The following is a 21,513-nucleotide window of genomic DNA, read 5'->3' on the forward strand; positions in this document are numbered from 1 at the left end:
TACTCGCCTGTAATGTTGCTTGTGATAAGTGTAAAAACACTTTAACTTTAATTGAACGAACTAACTCTTTCTAGTTAAGGAACTTTTCTAATTAAAAACATTAAGTACAATTAAAAACTTTTGTTAATTGTTGCAAATTATTTCGTTAAGTTCCTTATATTTTCCGTCTTGAGGGGTTCTTTTATATACCTACAAAATTAGTTCGAGGTCCCAATGTCAATTTACCCAAAGAATCAGTTACCCAGAGTGACTGTACCTATATGTATTTGAATATATTAAATTTAAATTTTGTTCAAATTTTCTTACGTTTTTAAATATCTAAAATTTACAAGTAGTAAAGGTATAGTGGAGAAACAAACAGTTTGTTGTAGGTAAATCAAATTATTTTATTCAACATTTCTACAACATTTTAATAAATGTAAAATTTTCGAAATTTGATTTAAGACGTTTGCGTAGATTCCTTGTCTCTGAAAAAATTTTTATTATTAAAATAAAGTTAATATGTTACTGCAAAATCTAAAATTTCCCTCTCAGATTTTACTTTTTTGAGGGACTTCGCTTTGAGTGGCGCATCTTAACACCGAGCTTCGCCTAATTGCCTCATTACCGAAGCGAGGAAGTGAAAACTGAAAATATTAAATATTTTCTTTCCTTGAGTAGGAATCGAACTCACCACCTCACTGTGAAGAAACAGTATAAAACCCAAAACTCACTTGTCCCTGGACCGTCGCTGGGCTATCTTATAGATCCTCTTGAGCTCCAGTAGCGCGCGCATGATGACCACCAGCTGTTGCTCAAAGTCGCTCTGGCGGATGTCCACGCTCAGACCCTTCTGTTTGCATATCTTCAGGTACAGGCTCCAGATAGCGGCCCGCACGTGGCACAGCTCCACGTGGCGGCTCGCGGCAGTTTCTTTAAGACGATTCAACGCTAACTCCCATTTTATGACGCGATTCCTTATTTTGTCGTAGCGCCACTGGAATTGTTAGCTTTTATTGAAAAAGTTTAATGCATGCAATGCTGGATTTGTAGGCGGTGCCATGAGTAGAGAATAAAAGATTGACCGGAGCCTTATCTATTATGGCGTTTTCAAAAAAAAAGTTTAAAAAAAGAATCTCTTTTTTAAAAAAAAGAGTCAAAAATTATTATCTTGGAATGGAGAGTAATAATTAATGTGTGCTAACTTATTTTCCCTTTATTTATTTGCTATATATCTTAAGTATATAATCAGTGTATGGATATATGTATAAATAGACGTATATTGTATAATTTATTTATTTATTTTATTTCTTTGTTTTCTTATTTATTTAGTTATTTAGTTATTTTTCGCGTCACTTTGCACCGCATTATGCCCGCATTTTTAATTATATCCTTCCGGTATTTGGTCGCCTGGAAGAGATCACTTGTAGTGATAAGGCAGTGGCGTAGCTAGGGGGGTGCGAGCGATGCGGTCGCACCGGGCATCAAAAGGAAAAGGGGCATAAAGTCGACGATTAGTTTGTTTTTTCTTTGTTTTTTTAGACCTTAGATCATTTTAAAGGGCATCAAGTCCTCTAAGCCGCACCGGGCATCAAAGGAAAGGGGCATCAAAGTCGACGGTCACTTTATTTTTTTTTTAGAACTCATCATCAGGAAAGGGGCATCAAAGTCGACGGTCACTTTGCTTTTTTTTTTAGAACTCATCATCAGGAAAGGGGCATTAAGTCCCCTAAGCCGCACCGGGCAGCAAATACCCTAGCTACGCCACTGTGATAAGGCCGCCTTTGTGCATTTTGTTTTATTATACCTATTGTATCTTTTTAAGTGTGCAATAAAGATTTTTATCTATCTAGTAATAAATAACTCACTCTTAGCTCCGCCAAGGTATTGTTCAATCCCATAATAAACAGCTTCTTCTCCTCTGTGAGGGCCGCGATCTCTTGTCGGGCGTTCTCTAGCATTTCCAGATCTCTCTCTTGACGTTCCGCTAGGGTGCTTTTTGCTGCGGCTATATTATAACAATAGATATTTTTATTTGAGTCTAGCTTCACGCTGTCTACCGCACATAGCAAGGTAGGCAGTGGGAACCTGGAGTAAACACTCCATTCCCCGATCAGATACTTCGGATCCCCACTTTCCACCGAGTTCTTAAGTAATAGATATTGAATGGTGGAAGATGTTGCCTATCGAAACCTCAACCTGTCGTGTTTACAGTCGTACGAAATTGATATCACATGATTGAAGTATTAGGATAAAATATAAATTATCTTAATTTTATTCTGACTAAACTTGATGGTTGTAGATTCGATTCCCACTTAAATGGAAAGAGTGACGTTGAATTCCGCCACTAAACACGCAACGTTTCGAATTTAGAGCGAAAGCAAACGTGTCTCGACACTAAGCTATTTTTGCCTGTGCGGGATAAAATGTGATTAAAGGGCTATATAATATTATTAATTATTATTACTATGATAAAATAAATGAAAAATATATATATTTACCTAAAGCTTCATATCTATTAAGAACGTCCAAAGGCTGTTTGAACTCGGGATAATTATGCACAACCGACATGAGATAATCCTGCAATAAAATAAGTTCAAATACACTACGAAATAGTTACATACTTTTTAAGAAAATTTATAAAAAATTTTAAGTAGCGCGTTTTGAACCCACGCTTCCTTGGAAACCGTCCAAAAAAATTATCAAACAATTCTATAATAACAATAAATAACAATATGTTAAAAAAACATAAGTTACATATTATAATATGCACAAATGAAGATTTTAAGTGCATACAAAAAAGGTTTATTCTTGGCATAAATATTTATGGAATAAAAAAAAACCCTTAAAAATGTTATACAATATCATTGCGAAATGAAACGTGTCGTGGGTTCAGTTCCCACTCGGGGGAATGAATTCTAATTACCTCGCTCTTTTCTCAATATCGCAAAACAAACCGTTGAGTAACTGAGATCGATTTTATCCACCTTCATTATACCTTCACAGCAGCGAGAGAGAAGAATCACTCTGTCCCTGAGAATATGCAAGCGAGACGTGCCTACCAAACCCTCCACTCCTCCCTGCGAAATTCGAATCTCCACTTACGGCGTCCGAGATAACTAACCTCATATATAGTGTACTCCTTTACTTGCTTCTCCATCAGGGCCTTAACCTCCTCCATTTCGGCCACCCTCTGCCTCATCGCTTCAGTTTCCCTGATCTTGCGCTCTAATACTTCATTGTCGGCTTTCATTTTGCGTTCGGCGCGATCTCTTTTCTCTTGGTTTTCTCTTATAAACTGTATTTAATGTTTAAATGCTAATTTAAATCTTAAATACGTCATCAGTGTGTCTTGGCGTTGAGCTTGATGTAATCTTCGGCTTTGGCTTCAATATAAATAAGGATGAATATTTTCAAAAGTAAAAATGTACTAGGTATACTCGTATGTAAGTATATTTTATACAATTTAAAATTAATGTGCTAGTGTCTTATTGGCACGCACCCTCTATAACCTGTCTCTAAACAACCACAGTGTCTTACCGATAGCCAGTCTATCCATCCCAAAAATTATAAAAACTAAATTAATTCCGTCGCAAAAACCACAAAAATACATGAAATAATTTCATACTTTGTTAAAACTAATAAATGATTCCTTCAACAGCATTTCTTTATCCCGAAGCTCTTGCCACTTGGCGTTCATCATCTGCCTGTTGTCTTTTTCTTCGTTTCTCTTCAGCAGTAGCTTCTCATCAGCCTCCATGAGGTCTCTCCTGGCTTGTTCCATCAGAACTTGTGGTGTGGGGCGAGCAACGTCCCATACTGGGTACTTTCTGTTATAAATTACATATGTTATATTTTATATTAATATGTTTAAACGTTTTTAAAACTATTGCCTTACATAAAACAATTTTGATGCGACTTTTCTTGTTACGATTTTGGTTTTATACTTATTTAAAAGTAACTTTATCTTATAAATAAGTTTATAGAACATTATTCTATTAAAACAATAATTTATTAAATAAATGTATCGTGACTATTATGAAAAAATTAATTATTGCTGGTACACAAGTAAACAGTAAGTCTAAATTCCCGCGCAATTAAGATGGCGGATCTTCCAAAAGTAGGATCTAGGTTTAGAAGCGTTATGCCCAAAAACTATAATGCTATTAAAACTCGATATTGTTATTTAATTAAAAGCGGAATTATATTGACTTATACATGCTAGATTAACTAATAGTTTTAGTTTCCATCTAGTGCTTTACTTAAAATTAAGGGTTATATGTAAATTAAATTTTTAAATCTAATATTAATAATATTAAGGTTATTGTTAATATTATTGTTATAATATTAAGTTTTGTATTTTACATACTTGACCATCTGTGAGGTTTCCATTAAAGATTTATAATATTCAGCAGTGGACTCCACGGGAGGTCCATGCGGGATAGCTATAGGCGCTAAGTCTTTCATTGTTTTCTTCATTTTGCAAAAACGTATCTTTATCTCAAAAATTATCTTATAATTTCTGTAAATCGAAATAACAAATGGTTACTATAGAGACATGGCAACATTTATAAATTTAAAATTAATTTATGTCTATGACTCTTAATTTTATAAAATCTGTGTAATATTTCGTAAAAAAATTATATATTAAATTGTGACACATTACTGTTATTATATATAACTCTCAAAATGATAAGAGCTTATAATGTAATAACAAAATACCATACGCTAGTAACCTTAAGCGAGAGGAAATTATTTTAAAAACTTTTTTGCTAATTTGTTTGTTGGCGAGAGTCTAATTAAATTTATTGTTTGTTCGTTGTTCCCGTGTACGGCAGGAGAGGCAGAGGGAACCTAGTGTTCAGACATTCCATTCTCCACTTTCCGCCGAATTTTTCGAGGCATTGCGTGTTGAGTCGGGTTTTTGCCTTGTTGCCAAGCGAAGAAATTAAAATATTAATAAATAATAATTCATTCCCTCGAGTGCGGATCGTATGGAGAATAATATTTTTTTTATAATTATTTTTTTTCCCCAGCTACACTATATGTCAAACTTGACATTGACGTTGTTGAATAAACATTTCATTCCAGTCTCAGTTGACATTGACAGGAGAAATCAAAAAACAGAAACTTCAGAAATCAGAACTTACGTGTTTAGGTTATGAATCTAATTTTACGTAAAATTAAATATATTTCTATGAAAGTATTTCAAAGTTAGTATCAAAATTCTATAACCTTGTTGGCTTCATTAGGAATCATTCTGGAGAAAAGAAAGATGCAGTTGGACGTATCGTTTTTTTCGGGGCTGGGATGCGGTATATGCATTGGAATATCTTTGTATGCATTAATTAAACATTTTGGATCAGTTTCGAAAACTGTTAAAGCAGCTAAAAAGGTAAATTAGTCTTATACATGACATTCCCGTTATGTATGCAATTTATATAAACTAATATCAAATAAACAATTCAGCATCCCATAAGTGCATTTCTTTTGAAAAATACTATATCACAGTAATATCGATTTTCATGTTATAAATTTTCTATTTTAATCGAACTTTGTTTCAAAATTTTTACTTGTGAAATATTTTCTATTTTGCAGTTAGCTACAGATTCCGAATATAAATTAATTTTAGTTGTAAGAACAGACCTTGGCATGGGCAAAGGAAAAATAGCAGCACAATGCAGTCACGCTGCAGTCGGAGCCTACGAAAAAGCTTTACGCAGGGACCCAGAAAGTTTGAAAATATGGCAGATGACAGGTCATGCGAAAGTAGCCGTTAAAACTGACTCAGTAGAGGAAATTAAACGACTAGCAGATAACGCTAAGAAATTAGGGCTGGTTACTTCACTAATAAGAGATGCGGGAAGAACTCAAATAGCCGCTAATTCTATAACAGTACTAGGTATTGGACCAGCACCAAAGAGTGTTATAGACAAAGTGACAGGACACTTGAAATTGTTATAAAACTAATGTAATAGTTTTAAGTCTCTTAACAATATGCATTTATGTTATGTATACATTTAAGAATATAAATGTTTTATTGAAATTTTACAATTAATTTTCCATTTATTGCAAATAATTTTAATCATAAATATCTGCAAACATGGGTATTTTCAAGGGGGGGGCCTTGATTTTAGTTTTGAACAGATGCTTTGTTTAAAAAAAGCTAATGTTTTGGGTAATTATTTGTTCTTTAATTATATTTTTTTGTTAATCTGATATAACATCCCTTCCCATTCCTAATTTAATATGAAATATTATTAGAAAATGGATAATTCACACAATGCAAATAATTCAATAAGCACTTAAACAATTTCCAAGAGATTAAGAAGTGTCTAAGTCTAGATTCAAAACACTGAATATTTTCCTAAATATAATAAAAGGAAATCAATAAAATAAATGTTTATATAAAGAACTTTAATATTTTAAAGGCACAATTTGGAAGAACAATAAAATCGATTATAAAAATGTATTATATAACATATTAAAGTAAATGGTATCAAATAAAAAAACTTAATGTAAAGAAAAAAAACTATCATAATAAACAAATAGACATATTAAGTAAAAATTATCTAAATTATATTTTGTTAATTTACTCAATATATCATGTTTACTAAAAACCATACATTGTTTTTACTTTTTTTTAATAGACATTGTTGCGAAAATGATGAAAATGAAAATAAACAAAAAAAAGGGAACTTAAAATATTTTGCATTCTTAGAAAATACAAATAATGATCTTATTTCTAAGCTCACTTAAGTAGCAAAAAATGTAAGTAAAAATTACATTTATTATTTTTTCCATAATTTATTAAATTCCCTCCCAAAAACTTAAAATTTGCTTTCCAAGTATATCCAAGTTGTGAAAAACTAAAATTGTTCTTTCAATTGAAAACATACAAAAAGGAAATGTAGTGACGATGTAGTAAAAGGCATTCAAAAATCATGGATATAACATTATATATATAGTTTTAAAACAATATAAACTAATTTCAGATCACAGATATTTTGTAAATACATAATGCGTCCGCTTAGAGTATAAACCTGCTAAATACGTTTTTATTATTTGTTTTGAGCAGGCAGAGGAAACCTAGTTTTAGAACACTTCAATCCCCACATCAACAACTTTAGGGCCTTCCATTAATCATGTTATTTTTTTTGCATTTTTAACCATGATGATGATGAGATGTTATATGTTATGAGGTTTAAACAAATCGTGATTTAGACGATCGCAATTTGGCTTGCCAGAATTGGGAAGTTAAAATAATTCCCACAGTGTGCGGACAACAACCTACAACCATCAATTTAATAGCGGGAAAAGAACAAAGCAACTTTATAATAATGTATTAATGTTTAAATGTAAAGAAACAAGTTTAACAATTATTATGTATGCGAGATCTGGTACACTATGGTTGACGAGTCTTGGCCTCCCTGAAGTTAGGTTTTCATTGTTCACTAATAAAGTTGTCTTTAAAAGTAAGAAAAATCCTAAGATCAAATCTGCGCCACATTACTACAGCTAACTTCAGGGCGGTCGCGATTCGTCGACCACACTGTGATTATACAGGGTGAGTCATATTGAACTTTCCGGTTTTGGAAGGACGTTGCACGAAGAAGGGAAGGAGTAGAAGGGTGGGGATGGTGTCATTAGACGCGCCATGACATGCAGTTTTAGTGTGAGCAATGGCTTGGTCGGGACAACATCGTGCGTTCGTAGTTGAAGAGTTTATTAAAAATGGCGGCTCCGTGATCACAACACAGCGTGCGTTCCGTTTACATTTTGCTATTGGTCGACGTGATCCCATTCCCACTGGACCAACAATCAGAAATTGGGTATCAAATTTTAGAGCAACATCATCAGCATTAAAAACAAGACCACAAGGCCGAATTAGGACGTCAACGTCAGCGGAAAACGTGGATAGAGTGCGGGCTTCAATTCAACAATCCCCTCGGCGTTCTGTTCGGAAACATGCCGCTTCACTAGGATTATCTTTCAGTAGTGTCCGCAGAATACTGCATAGAGACCTTAAATTTCACCCATACAAGATTCAGGTAGTGCAAGAATTAACAGTTAGAGACTTAGACACACGAACAAATTTATGCCGCGACATTCAGCAGATCCCCCGCACTGCTGTTTTGATCTTCAGTGATGAGGCACATTTTCACCTCGCCGGAACTGTCAACAAACAGAATTTTCGATACTGGGCTGAGAATAACCCACGAAACCTACACGAACGACCACTTCACAGCCCTCGAGTGACAGTGTGGTGCGCTATTGCAGAGTTTGGTGTGTGGGGTCCCTATTTTTTTGAAGAAGATGGTCAAGTCGTCACAGTTACCTCTGCTCGGTATTGCGACATGCTTGAAACTTTTCTGAAACCGAAATTGGAGGAATTAACGCAGAATCATGACAACGATAACATCTGGTTCCAACAAGATGGTGCTACAGCCCATACATCCAGGCGTTCAATGGAAATCCTGCGACAAATGTTTCCCGGTCATCTCATTTCTTTGCGAGGTGACGTTGGGTGGCCGCCGAGATCACCTGATTTAACCCCCTGCGATTTCTTTCTCTGGGTGTGTGTGGTGAAAAGGTGTACACGCATCGTCCCCGAACCATCGATGAACTGAAGGCTGCAATCACGGAAGAAATCAATGCTATTCCGCTGAATATGACTCGACGAGTAATGGACAACTTCCGGGAAAGGCTTCAGCAGTGTGTGGTCAATGGAGGTAGACATTTACAGGATATCATTTTTAAAACCAACTAAATTAAAACTGCATGTTATGTGCTTTCAAACAATAAAATAATTTTTACTGCATGTCGCTTTGTTTTTAATACACACCTTATTGAAATCGGAAAGTTCAATATGACTCACCCTGTACTATATAATATGTATTTCATTTGGTATGTTTGTTTTGGTTTTATCATTTTACATATTTTATTGATATTTTAAAAGTGAAAGCGTGCAAGGATGGATGTTTGTTTCACTTTAACGCAAAAACTACAGAACAATAACATAGCTTAGAAACACATACAGGCACACATTTATGTATATATTTAGTATAATTTGACTATAATATAACAATACAAGTCAGGTGTAGTTCTAAGAGGCCTGTTTAAATTGTTAATGAAATCCACAATTTAGAAATACTTTTAGTATGTAAAAATATCTTAAGTTATTATAAAGCACATTATATTGTCATGGTAATATTTTTAATATAGTAATATTTTAGAGCATACATTTCTAGAAGGCACAGATTGCAATTGCAACAACAATTCCAGTTAACATTCTTGTTTTAAAAGTGTTTTTGTAATAAAATGCTTCACAGAGTGAGCAAAGTGAATATAGTTGAATGGTGAACAAACCCACAACGAGTAGCGTTTAGTTACACTTTGTGCCCCTGCGCCAATACTGGCCTAATAATAAACAATAAGATGCATTGCTTTTAAATTTATTTCTTTATAAACATCTATTTATAAAGAAATTATCCATACCTATATTATAAATTCGAAAGTAACTCTGTCTGTCTGTCTGTCTTTTACGCAATCAGGGCCAAACCGCTAATTCTATTGTGATAAAATACACATATAGAGATACTTGAGGGTCTCGGGATGAACATAGGATACTTTTTTTCTCATATTTGTAATATTTTCGATATATATCAATATATTAAAATACTTATTAATTTGACATGCAATTTATTCCGCCATGTTTATAACAACCGCCGTTGCTAAGCAACGATTTACAAAGTTAGTTGTTTTAAGAAAACGTCACCCAAAATGGCGCGCGCTGATATAGATTTGTTTACATTAACAAAAATTTGATGATTTCTATAATTTCATATTCATCCTTATGAAAATAAATATAATAGTCACTTTTAGCATTTCATCTAGATTGAAATTATAGTTTACCGTATAACATTGTAATAAATAATTAAGGAGATGTCACTGATGCGGAATGACCTAGCCTACGAGTGGTATAGTAGGCAGATGACTTTGATGGTTTTGTAAATTTTTATATATTTTCGAAATACTGTTAAATTTTATGTAATTATTTGCTGCTTATAATTAATTTATCTCAGTTCGGTTATCTATACCGATGTTATACACTTAAAATATCGTAATTTTAATAATTTGAGATTTTATTTAATATTGTTCGCAAAAATTAATAATTATTTAATATAGAACAATGTTTAGTACGCGCGCACGGCAAACTTTACGTACTTTTTCTAATATTAAGAATTTCCTTTAGTTACTTTTACTTTTTTTGTTTGTTCATTTCGGTTACTCGGATATTTTTTCTAATAATAAATCTCCACTTATTATTATTTTTTAACTTATTTTAATTATTTAGGCTTATATTTTCGCGGGCGTAGCCGCGTCCGGGCCCACTAGTAAAGAAATAAATTTAAAAACATGAAAAGCATGAACATGATGATTTGAATATATACACTGGTTTGCCGATTACCAACAAAATTTACTAAAACTATATTCAATATATTTAATTTAGGCGGAATATAGGCAGAATTTTACTTAGTTTCTTCTACAGATAAGGTAAAATACCATAAGGTAAGGTAGTTTTCTGTTTTGAGCTACAACAGATTTTATATAATCAGAAGAAATAAAGAAATCTTATAAAAACCAAAAAAAATATTAAAATATATAATTAAGCATTTTTAAGATTCAAGAAATTATAATTAAAATGTATTATTATTTTATGTAAAATAAGTAATTAAAAAAATTAAGTTTACACTTATAATAAAATCCTATACTATACGCAATGTACCTATATAAATTTATAGTTTTGCTTTAGTACTATGCAGTACTAAATATGAATGAAACTATCACCTTAGTATATTTGAATTTTGGAGGCATTGCTTGTTGAGTGAACTCAACACCCTGCTTTGCGTGGATACCAGAGCGAAGAAATGGAAACCCGCAACCAGTCGCGTTTACAGTCACACTTTGTGCCCCTGCACCACAACTGGCATTAATGTTTTTAAATGAAAATAATAAAAACTTAAAATAATTCCACTTTAAAAATATAAAGTACCTAAAGCTAACTTAATGTTAAAACATGACTATAATTATAATAATAATTACACAATGACAATAGACAAATGGCAGTAGAAACGCAAAAAAATAAAAAAAAGTAGTTACTACTTTATAAACGGCTCCACTAATCATTTTAAAACAAAATTTTTAAATTTTATATAATTATGTAATGTAAAAAAAATAATAAAGAAGGAAAAAAGATTAGCACTTATAAAAAAAAAACTATGTAAATCATATAAAAGTTACACATAATTAATCTAATAATGAATATCTTAAAAGAGTTTCAATTATAGACAAAGTAATTTTCAATAATTATTACTTATCTATAATTTATTATTGCTGTGTAAAGAAACATTATTATTAATAATAATTAAAAATTAAAAGTAAAACCTTAGTAAAACTAAAATGACGCTAAAAGTGAAAATCATTTCACTTTTAAAAAGAATTATGAGACTGTATATTCTCTATAATTTTTTCAATTTCCACAACTGTTGTCATAATATCTTCGACATTTTCATGATTTTTGCTTTTAATATCTTTCGCTTGCTTCATCATACTGAGCATCACTTCTAGACCAGCTAAAGCCGCCCTAGGGCCCACAACTTGAAACTGAAATGAAATGAAAAACATATTTAAAAAATCTAGAAAAGTGCGAGTCGGATTCCCGCATAATGGTGAAGCATGTTTCGAAGTATATAGTGATGAAATACGCTTTCATTTTCGATATAAGCAGCCATTTTTCTTAAGTACATTTTTTTCAAGAAATCAAGGGACTCGAATCGAATTTCAATTTGATATCTGCAATCTCGACAGACAGAGAGACAGACAGACGGACGGATGGACGGACAAAAAACTATTCTTATAAGGGTTCCAGTTTTCCTTAGGAGGTAAGGAACCCTAAAAATAAAAAAGAAAAACTTACCGAAGGTATAGTCACTATGGCGTCACACGCGTCCACTTCTACTTTAACACGTTTACGACGAGGAGTATTGGTAACATTTGAGGTAACTGCACCATTTATACCGTTGGCAATGTTGGTAGTATCGGGAACTTCGACTCTTAAATGTCTTTTACCATTTTTCGGTTCTTCTGGGGACTCGTCCCTAAACATATCGCGTTTTGGACACGAACAGACTCGAACCCCCACTATTTGGCGACCGAATACGTCGCCTCTGTTAAAAGAATATATATTTATTCCTTAGTTATTTTTAAAGCTTCACGCTGTATCCCGCATATGGCAAGGTTGGCAGAGGGAATCTAGTGTCACACTTCGATCCCCAAGCACTGCCCAATGTCGCACTGCCCAATTTCCCAAAATGAAGAAATTAAAATAATTCACTTTTTCATGTGGGAATCAAACCCATAACTGTCTTCACTGTTTAGTTTCTTTATCCAATGTATCTAAGAAGATATTATAAGCATCAACATTTAAAAACATGGTCTCCTAAAGACAAGGATTTAGGAAAAATTTAAGTCAACACTGAGCAAGAAGATAATATTTCAATTATTATTGTGTTTTTTTAGATTGACGCTGTTTTTCGCACGTAGCAGAGGGTAGATAGAGAGAACCTAAGCTAAGACACTTCCGTTCCCTACTTCCACCGATATCTTTAGTCATTGCGTGTTAAATGGCATGTTTAATGGGGGAAATTACATATTTAATATATTAATTACTTTGCTCTGGTATAACAAGAAATGCCTCCAGAATTCAGAGGAAACACGTGAAACAGAGTGTCTTAACACTATACTCCCTTTACCTACCCTTACTACTCTTACATGCCGGATACAACATAAAAAAAAAGAAGAGAAGAGAAACACTCACAAATCATTTTCCAACGTAAAAATCAAATTCAACGGCCGCCTATTGATGCCGCTGCTGCAGCTATTCTTGCATACAAAGTAAAACGCGTGGGAGGAAGGCAAGGGCAGATGCACCACCACGGAGTACCAGTCATTGGTGTGAGGATTCCCGGAGTAGAACACGTTGGGGTCGTTTAACTCGCGGCTGGACCGTAGCACGTTACAGTTTATGGCCTCTGACGTCACTGGAATGGAATTAATATTTAGTGGAATTAAGATTACTTTAGTATCAAAATGCTCTGTACTTTACGGGGTTAAAAAATATCATGTAACTGTAGCATTATTTTTTAATTAGTAAATATAAATTATTATTAATATAATTAGGTAAGTTTTTTTGTTCCAGCTTCACGCTGTATCCCGCATATAGCAGGTTGGGCAGAGGGAACCTACTGCTAAAACATTCTGTTACTCACGCGCCAATTGCAGCATTTGCGATAAGGCATTGCTGAGTATCGGAACTTAACGTCGCACTTTCAGTCGTTGGAGAAGATTGAATTACATTAAGAAGCTAGATTGGAGAAATGAAAAGATTAAAAATGTCATTTCATTAGGTAAGTGTTTATTTATCATCATCATCGACAGCTATCGATTGTTCACTATTGGACATAGGCCTATCCCAGTTCTCGCCACTACACTCGATCTTCAGCCCTTCGGACTCATCCGCTTCCCGCCAACCTGTTCAGGTCGTCGGTCTATCTAGCAGGGGGTCGTCCCACCGGACGTTTTGTACGGGGTCTCCCCTCTAAAACACGTCTGCCTCAGCGGCCGTCGGCTCTACGACAAATGTGCCCCGCCCGTTGACACTTCAGCTTACCAATTCTTTGAGCTATGTTGATAATTCTGGTTCTTGTCCGGATTTCCTCATAATAATTATTATTATTTAAAATAGCTTAAAATTATAATTCCTTCACTTAGCCTATGAGCAAGTACATTTAAAAAAAACTAACCTTTATCGTCCTTAACGTGTTGTAAACACGTGTGAACGCGCTTCTCGGCATCAGACGGGTCCGCGAACACGACCGTAGTACGCACATACGTGGGTACCCTCACTTTACTTGTGTCCCAAGTGAAACCCACGGAGAAATTGTGCATAGAGTTCACGTACAAGCGGTTACATTTGTAAGAGTACTAAAAATTAAAATATTAAAAACAAAAGTTCACATGTCACGGAGAAATCGAGGAATACGATAAAAATATAACTGTCAAAAATAAAAGTTCCTCCTTTTTTGAATTCGATTAAAAAACGACAGAAACCAGGCAAACAATTCTTACCCTAATTTGTGTCGATCGAAAAATAGTCACGTTAGTCGTACACATTATCGTTTACTTGCATTTTAGTACGATGGCTAAGTTCTGTTTTTTACTACGTAATGAACCGTTCATTAGATACAGCCTAGTGACAGACAGATAAACAGCGAAGTTTTAGTAATAGGGTCCCATTTTACCCTTTGGGTACGGAACCCTAAAAATAATAAAGGCCATATTTTTAAAACAGTTTTCTAATTTTAAAGTATAACAAAAATAAATTATAAAAAATAATGAATGTACAAAATGATAAAAAAATACATAATAACTTACCAAAAACTTTTGTCTATGAGTTTTTGAACCATCGATTTCAACGCGAAAATTACTTAATTCCGCTAATGTGTCTGTGCTGGGCGGTCCTGTTTGAGGTACCTGTAATAAACAAACATTTAACACTTTTAAAGTGTTATTCCACACTTAAGAAAATATCAAATAAATTGGATAGAAAATGTATAAAAATTTGATCGTAGCAGGATTTGAACCCGCGCTTCTTGTGAATCACTGCTTATATCATAAATAAGTTGCAACAAGTGTATAAGAATTTCAAATATATTCACATCCGTCGCAGCGCGTGACTGTAAGCGCGAAGGTTATAGGTTCGAGTCCCACTCGGGGTAAAGAATTATTTAAAATTTTCATTTAAGATAAAAAAGACGAATATTTAAAAATATAGCAAAACAAAACATTGTAAACAGCGAATCTTGCAATTTAATATATAATTTAAATTGTCCAATTTCGTATTAGACAAGTCTTCTAAATATATAGCTTAATTATGATTTTGGGTTTATCTTTCAGTTTTAACTGACTTCTGTAAGAAAAGGAGGTTATCAATTAGACTGTATGTTTATTTTTATTTTTTTATTTTTAAGCATTCTGTTGTCTAAAACTAATAATTCATAATATATATATACTTACAGGCACAAATTTCACGGGGTCCAAATGTGTAGGGTTAAAATTCATGTCACAACTGAAAAAAGGAGGAAAAAAAATATTTACAGCATTAATTTAAATTTGAAGAGAGAAAGAGATAATCCATGTTTAATATTTATCTAAGAAACCCAAAATCTCTGATTATTTTGTTAAAATATCTCAGCCTGAGCTAGATTTGGCATATCATAAATTCCTTTGAGGTAAATACATTGAAGGAGACACCAGTGTCTAGTAGAATCATTCTGAATATGGTAAGGTACAAAGGAACGAAAGGCTCAAATGGTAATAAGTATAAAAATAACATAATTTAAATAGAAAGAGAAAGGTAATCCCCAAGCATCCAGATTCTCTTAGAAATTAAATATCTAATGATTAATAATTATGTTTAGTTCTAAGCAATTTGGCTCTAGTGTTTTGTTAAAATGTAAATTAAAAAATATAAGATAACTCTCAGAACTTCTTAACACTATTGCCCACACACACCTGCTGCAGAGTTCGGACAATTTTTAATCGAAATCATAATATTATTAACATGTAATCATTTACTTGTACGGAAATAAAAATTAATTGTAAATTAATTAAGTCATTAATTGTTAATTGGCAATTAACAAGTTAAAAAATGTTATTTCTGTAGTTTCTTATAGCAAATTAGGACATTTACATTGTACTTATTAACTTAGACAACATGAATAAATACCTTCGGTTATGGAATTCAGTTCTGACATAATTATTTTGAAATATCTAAAGAAAAAAATTGCAGAAACATTTGGTAAATTCAAGTTTTACTGAAATAGAATGAGAATATTATTAATTAGGTTGATTGCTAGGTATTGTATTAAATATTTAATATAAGTCAGTCAGTCAGTTGAGTTCTGCCACTCAACACTCAATGCCTCCAGAATTCGGCAGAAAGTGGGGAACAGATTGTCTTAACACTAGGTTCCCTTTGCCTACCCTCCCGTGTGCGGGATACAGTGTAAAGCTGATTGTTTTTTTGTTGTTGATTTTTTTGTTAGTTTGTAAATATAGACAGGTAAATTAATACTTACAAATCAAGTTCCATATTTATCTCAAGTCCATTAGATTCAATACATTCTGGTTCATATTTAAACATAATGGCTGATGTTCTACAATAAAAAATAAAGTTATATTAATGTTTATACTAGATACAAAGTAGTATACATAAATAACATTTAGATGTATATGTAAATATGTAAATAAATAGAAATAATAAGATTTAAATGGATTATAAACATTTTTTTAATTTTACCACAGAATGATTGTTTCATAGTAAAACATGATTTAATGGTATGTTTATATAAATATATTTAAAAAAATAGTTTCCTTCTCCTGTAAAATTCTAATTTGGTTACCTTAAAGCTATGAAAAATGTTTTATTTTTGCTATTGCATTTTAAATATCACTTTAGAACAAAAGATTTAAAAAAATCAATTTAAAATTATGTACATTTCCCTTATACATAGAGACAAGCTATTAGATTAACCAATTTAATATTAAATACAACTATGACTTGAATTCAGTTCCCAAATGACATAACAAGTATGTTACTGAAATAAACAAAATTAATTTTACAATAGTGGAATACAGATATAGGAATGTTATATCAAATGAGAAGAAACAATTTAAAAATTCAATAACCATTTATTTATATCACTTTGTTGAATGGTTATAATAATGTGGATTTATCTGATAGTAACATAAGCACAGAAATGAATGTACAAAAGCAAAAACCTGTTAAGATAAATATGTAAGTTTTATATAAAAATGCAAAACATTAAATAAACTTAAAAAATAATGAATAAGAGAGGAAACTTGCTCAAATGCCGATTTATACAAAAAAATATTAATATGGTGCTGTATACTAATAAAAGCTATAGTGTATTAGCAAATATCAGAGAAGAAAACACCATGCAGATATAGGTTAAGATAAATTCTTTAAATTTTATCCTACCATATATTATTAATAATACTAGGCTTTACATGATTTATTGGTATATTCTAAGTATTCTATTTATGTAAGTATATTTAACAAAAAGCTCTCTCCTTCTGTTAAAGTTAAATTTAAGCTGTGGTAATGGTGCAATATGTTGCTTTACTGAAGTACAAAAGATAGAATAGAATAGAATAGAATAGAATATACTTTATTGCACACATAAAAGAAATATATAGAAAGAACAACAATTTATTTATATTTTATTTATATTATATTTATTGCTTTAAGCAATCTCTACCAAACAACCTTTGAAACATTACGGATAAATTGTAATGAGGAGAAAGGGGACAATGTCTTGGTGCAAATATTATGAAATATAATTAAATATTATATAATATATAATAAACTAAGTCAATAATATCAATAATAAAGTTAAATAAATGCTTCTTATATTATCTTTATTAATATAAAGATAAGGAATAAAAAGCTTTATACTACTAAAACCTTTAATATATTAGAAAATATCAGAAAAGAAAAACATCATGCAGATAGGTCAATTAAGATAAATTCTTTAAATTTTATCGTAGTATGTATTAATTATAAATTATTAACAAAATATATTACCAAAAATATTATTGTATTAAAAAGTCGTTTAGATGTAAGTAAATCTTCACATATCCTCCATATATAGGAATTGAGATTTCATCATAAAAATGAAAATAAATAACATAAGAATTTGTTCTTCAAATACAAATATACAGTAGCGCATTAATAAAGTTATACATATAAATAAATAATATATTTGTTTATTTATTTTATTTATCAAGAATACTACACGATTTAAATTGTACTCAAGACAGATACAGGACACATATAGGACTCAAGTTTTAAAAAATACTTGTAAAAACTAAAAAAACCAATGAATTAAACTCACTTCGTTTGTTTATAAATTGTAAACACACTGAAGTACGAATTAATATTTTTTTCTCAAAATAAAGATCCCTATAAAAACAAAAGACAAGAGATGCCCCGAAGAAGTTCGCCGGACAAAAAACAAGAACTAATTTTTAGCTACCCATTTAATTTGTAACGAACGAGGAATAAATTTCCCAAAAATATTTTAAAAAATTATAAGTAAATAAGAAAACTTCGTGTACTTGAACGAAAATTAAAAACTGCTTTAAATTAAAGTTCTATGGCCGGCCACTCTACTTTTTTTACATTTCATTCGGAGCAGTGTTGCCCCTTTGACAATATTTTTTTTTTGTCCGTACGTAAATAAAAATTAAATTTACTAAAATTAATTCCAAACTACTGGAATTTAATTTTTTATTGAGTAATAATAAACAAAAAAAATCATAACTTAAATATAAGCAAATAAATAAATGCTTGGGGGGCCTCATTCAACGATACCGCCCCGGGCCTCCGACGGGGTTAGTCCGCCACTGCTCATAACCATTGTGTCTACGGACAAATGCTCTCCCCCTTCGCCACCATGGATTAGTAGATGAATAATTATAACAATTTTAAAAATACAGATAATTTAAATAACAATGTAAAATATAATATGTTATGATTATTAAAATAGTGATATATTTCCTGCAATTTTAAATAATATCTGCAATTGGATCAGGCGAATTTCGTTTAATTATCTAATTACACTTACAATTTTATCGTCCACAATTTATTAATATCAAACCGGATGAGGAATTAACTAAATAGACATGTAAAATTATATATTTTTATTAAACGCCTTTAAGAGATGTAAAAATTTAAAAATTTAATTTTGGGTCTTATACCTCTGATGTTATACGAAAGAAATTAGGTATGTTAACGAAAAATTAAATCTAACTTCTTCTTCTTCCTGGCATTAATTCCGGCTATTACCAGGGTCTGCCTTCCTACTTAACCTATTCCACTTTGCACGATCTTTTGCGTCCTCGGTGGTTAGACCATTGGCTCTCATGTCCTGCATCACGACATCCAACCAGCGCTTCCTTGGGCGTCCGGGAGGTCGCGCCCCAGGAACTAGTATAGCAAGGCACTTGCGTCCGACATAGTTCTTAGGCCGGCGCGTAACATGGCCAAACCATCTCAAGCGACGCTCTTGGAGCTTATCCGCTACGTCACGGACCCCAAGACTCCCTCTAATGAATGTGTTGCGTATGCGGTCAGACCGCGTTACGCCGCACATCCACCTCAGCATCTTCATTTCCGTGACGTGAAGCTCCAGAGTGTGCCGAGATAGTGCTGGCCAACATTCGCTGCCGTATAAAAGAACCGGTCGGACGATGCTCTTGTATATCATCCCCTTGAACTTGGGCGGTATTCTGCGGTCGCAGACCACACCAGTGACCTCCCGCCATTTGGCCCAGGCAACGCTTATCCGGCCATGGACATCGTGGTCGATGCCTCCAGACTCGTACATAACGGATCCAAGGTACCTGAACTTCTCCGACTTAACGGCTGGCTCAGGACCTATAAGGATGGTGCTTGAGTCCCGGCTCCTGCAGGCCATGTACTCTGTCTTCGACACATTTAGTTTAAGACCGCCGTTCTCAAGCGTACCCTTCCAGAGGTTCACTTTACGCTCCAGCGTCAGTAGGTTTTCGGCAATGAGTGCTATGTCGTCGGCATACATCATCAGCCATGGAGGCTGGTCCTGGATGTGAGCCGAGACAGTATCAAGCACTACATTGAACAAGAACGGACTAAGAGCCGAGCCCTGGTGAACCCCCACTGTAATCGGGAAGGGTCAAGTGTCGCCAACAGCAGTCCTAACCATAGAAGCGGAATCGTGGTACATGCCTCTGATAATCTCAATATAGGCCTCAGGGATCCCTTTGGATCGCAATGCCCACCAGATACACTGACGAGGCACACAGTCAAAGGCCTTCTGCAGATCTAAAAAGGCCACGTGCAGAGCTCTCCTTTTTTCCCTGTATGCCTCCATCAAAGTTCTGAGGGCGAAAATGGCGTCCATGGTGCCCGATCCTGGCTGAAATCCATATTGAGACTCAGAGACAGTACACTATCGGCGGAGCCTGAGGTCGATCATGCGCTCGAAGAGCTTCATGGTATAACTCATAAGCTTAATGCCCCTATAACTACCACAATCTTGAACACTGCCCCTTCCCTTGTAAATAGGGGTAATAAAGCTAAGCCGCCGCTGATGCGGCATCTTACCAGTGTTCAAGATATGGTTAAAAAGGTCAGTAAGCATGAGCACACCAAGAGAGCCCAACGATTTCCACGCTTCGATCGGGATGTTCAGGTCCCACCGCTTTTCCGTTCTTCATGCGTCGAAGGCAATTACGTGTTTCGTCAAGGGTTATTGGGGCAATAAGTCCGAGGTTAGGCGGTGGGTCGTGATGAAGACTGCATGAGTGCTGAGTATTCAGCAACTCCTGGAAGTAGCTTCTCCACCTCTCCTTCACAGAGTCATGATTACAGAGCAGCGTGCCCTGGGAATCTCTGACGCAAAGACATTTTGCGATATCTTGCGTCACTTTATCCCGGGAACGTGCCAGTTTGTAAATGAGCTTCTGCCCCTCCACAGTTTCAAGTTTATCATACAATGGTGACAAACTTTCACTGCGGGCTCTGGCTACAGCTCTTTTACTGGCACGTTTAGCTACTGTGTACCCCAGTCTGTCTTCAGGAGAGTTGGATTCCTGCCACTTCTTAAAGGCAGCCTTCTTTTCACGAGTCACCTCCTGGACCTCTTCATTCCACCACCATGTCTCCTTGTCGATGACATGTCCTCCCCTAGAAACACCAAGAACTCGCCTGCCTGCCGCAATAATTGCCGACTGAGCCCGATCCCAAGCATCCTGAGCAGTCTCGGTGTTAGTCGAAAGATTATGACTTTTCACCTCTGCCAGGAAGTCGGTCTGCATCGGTCCATTCAGCAACCACAACTTGATCCGAGGCCTACGTTTCTCGGCTACTTTCTTCTTCGGAGTGACATTAAAGTCCATGACAAGAAGACGATTTTGGGCCGTTAGGCTTTCGCCTGGAATGACCTTACAGTTAGTTACCCTGCCCATATGACACCGTCTGGTCAATAAGTAGTCTATTTGAGTTGAGTGGGACCCGCACGTGATAAGGTACTGAGAATTCTTTTGGAAGAAAGTATTCACGACGGCCAGATCAGACGCAATACAGGTTCTCAGAATGTTTTCTCCCTCTGCATTGCGAAGACCATGCCCAAAACCCCCGTGAACATGCTCATGCGGCTCAGCAGCCCTACCGACGTGCCCGTTCAAGTCCCCCCCAACTAAGACCACTTCGGTACACGGCACAGCAAGTAGCACCCCTTCATACTGCTCCCAGAATGTCTCCTTTTCGGCCGCGCTACATCCCGCCTGGGGAGCATAGGCACTAATTAAGTTTGTGATGACGCCCTCAATCAGTACCCTCACTCG

The 21,513-nt window shown here is 34.2% G+C and overlaps 3 protein-coding genes across 3 annotated transcripts; 1 reads left to right on the forward strand and 2 right to left on the reverse strand.

Annotated features, from left to right (window-relative positions):
* Positions 1-709: 709 nt before the first annotated feature.
* LOC146540278 (coiled-coil domain-containing protein 42 homolog) lies at positions 710-4,497 on the reverse strand. Its single transcript, XM_085202225.1, has 6 exons — positions 4,349-4,497; positions 3,608-3,809; positions 3,104-3,277; positions 2,481-2,559; positions 1,848-1,987; positions 710-976 (listed from the first exon to the last, which is right to left on the reverse strand). Exons 1-6 carry the CDS (start codon positions 4,456-4,458, stop codon positions 710-712), a joined length of 972 nt encoding a protein of 323 aa, XP_085058351.1. The 5' UTR covers positions 4,459-4,497.
* Positions 4,498-5,072: 575 nt separating this feature from the next.
* On the forward strand, positions 5,073-6,033 carry LOC146540279 (peptidyl-tRNA hydrolase 2, mitochondrial-like). Its single transcript, XM_085202235.1, has 2 exons — positions 5,073-5,374; positions 5,578-6,033. The coding sequence occupies exons 1-2, from the start codon at positions 5,255-5,257 to the stop codon at positions 5,941-5,943; spliced, it is 486 nt and encodes a 161-aa protein (XP_085058361.1). The 5' UTR covers positions 5,073-5,254; the 3' UTR covers positions 5,944-6,033.
* Positions 6,034-10,655: 4,622 nt separating this feature from the next.
* p53 (transcription factor p53) lies at positions 10,656-17,531 on the reverse strand. Its single transcript, XM_085202262.1, has 8 exons — positions 17,523-17,531; positions 16,182-16,259; positions 15,118-15,169; positions 14,476-14,574; positions 13,845-14,025; positions 12,860-13,082; positions 11,960-12,209; positions 10,656-11,646 (listed from the first exon to the last, which is right to left on the reverse strand). Exons 2-8 carry the CDS (start codon positions 16,244-16,246, stop codon positions 11,473-11,475), a joined length of 1,044 nt encoding a protein of 347 aa, XP_085058388.1. The 5' UTR covers positions 16,247-16,259; positions 17,523-17,531; the 3' UTR covers positions 10,656-11,472.
* Between the last annotated feature and the right edge of the window lie 3,982 nt (positions 17,532-21,513).

The sequence above is a fragment of the Heliconius melpomene genome, chromosome 2 (genome assembly GCF_056956725.1).
Source record: "Heliconius melpomene rosina isolate 202511_hmr_F chromosome 2, ASM5695672v1, whole genome shotgun sequence".
NCBI lineage: Eukaryota > Metazoa > Arthropoda > Insecta > Lepidoptera > Nymphalidae > Heliconius > Heliconius melpomene.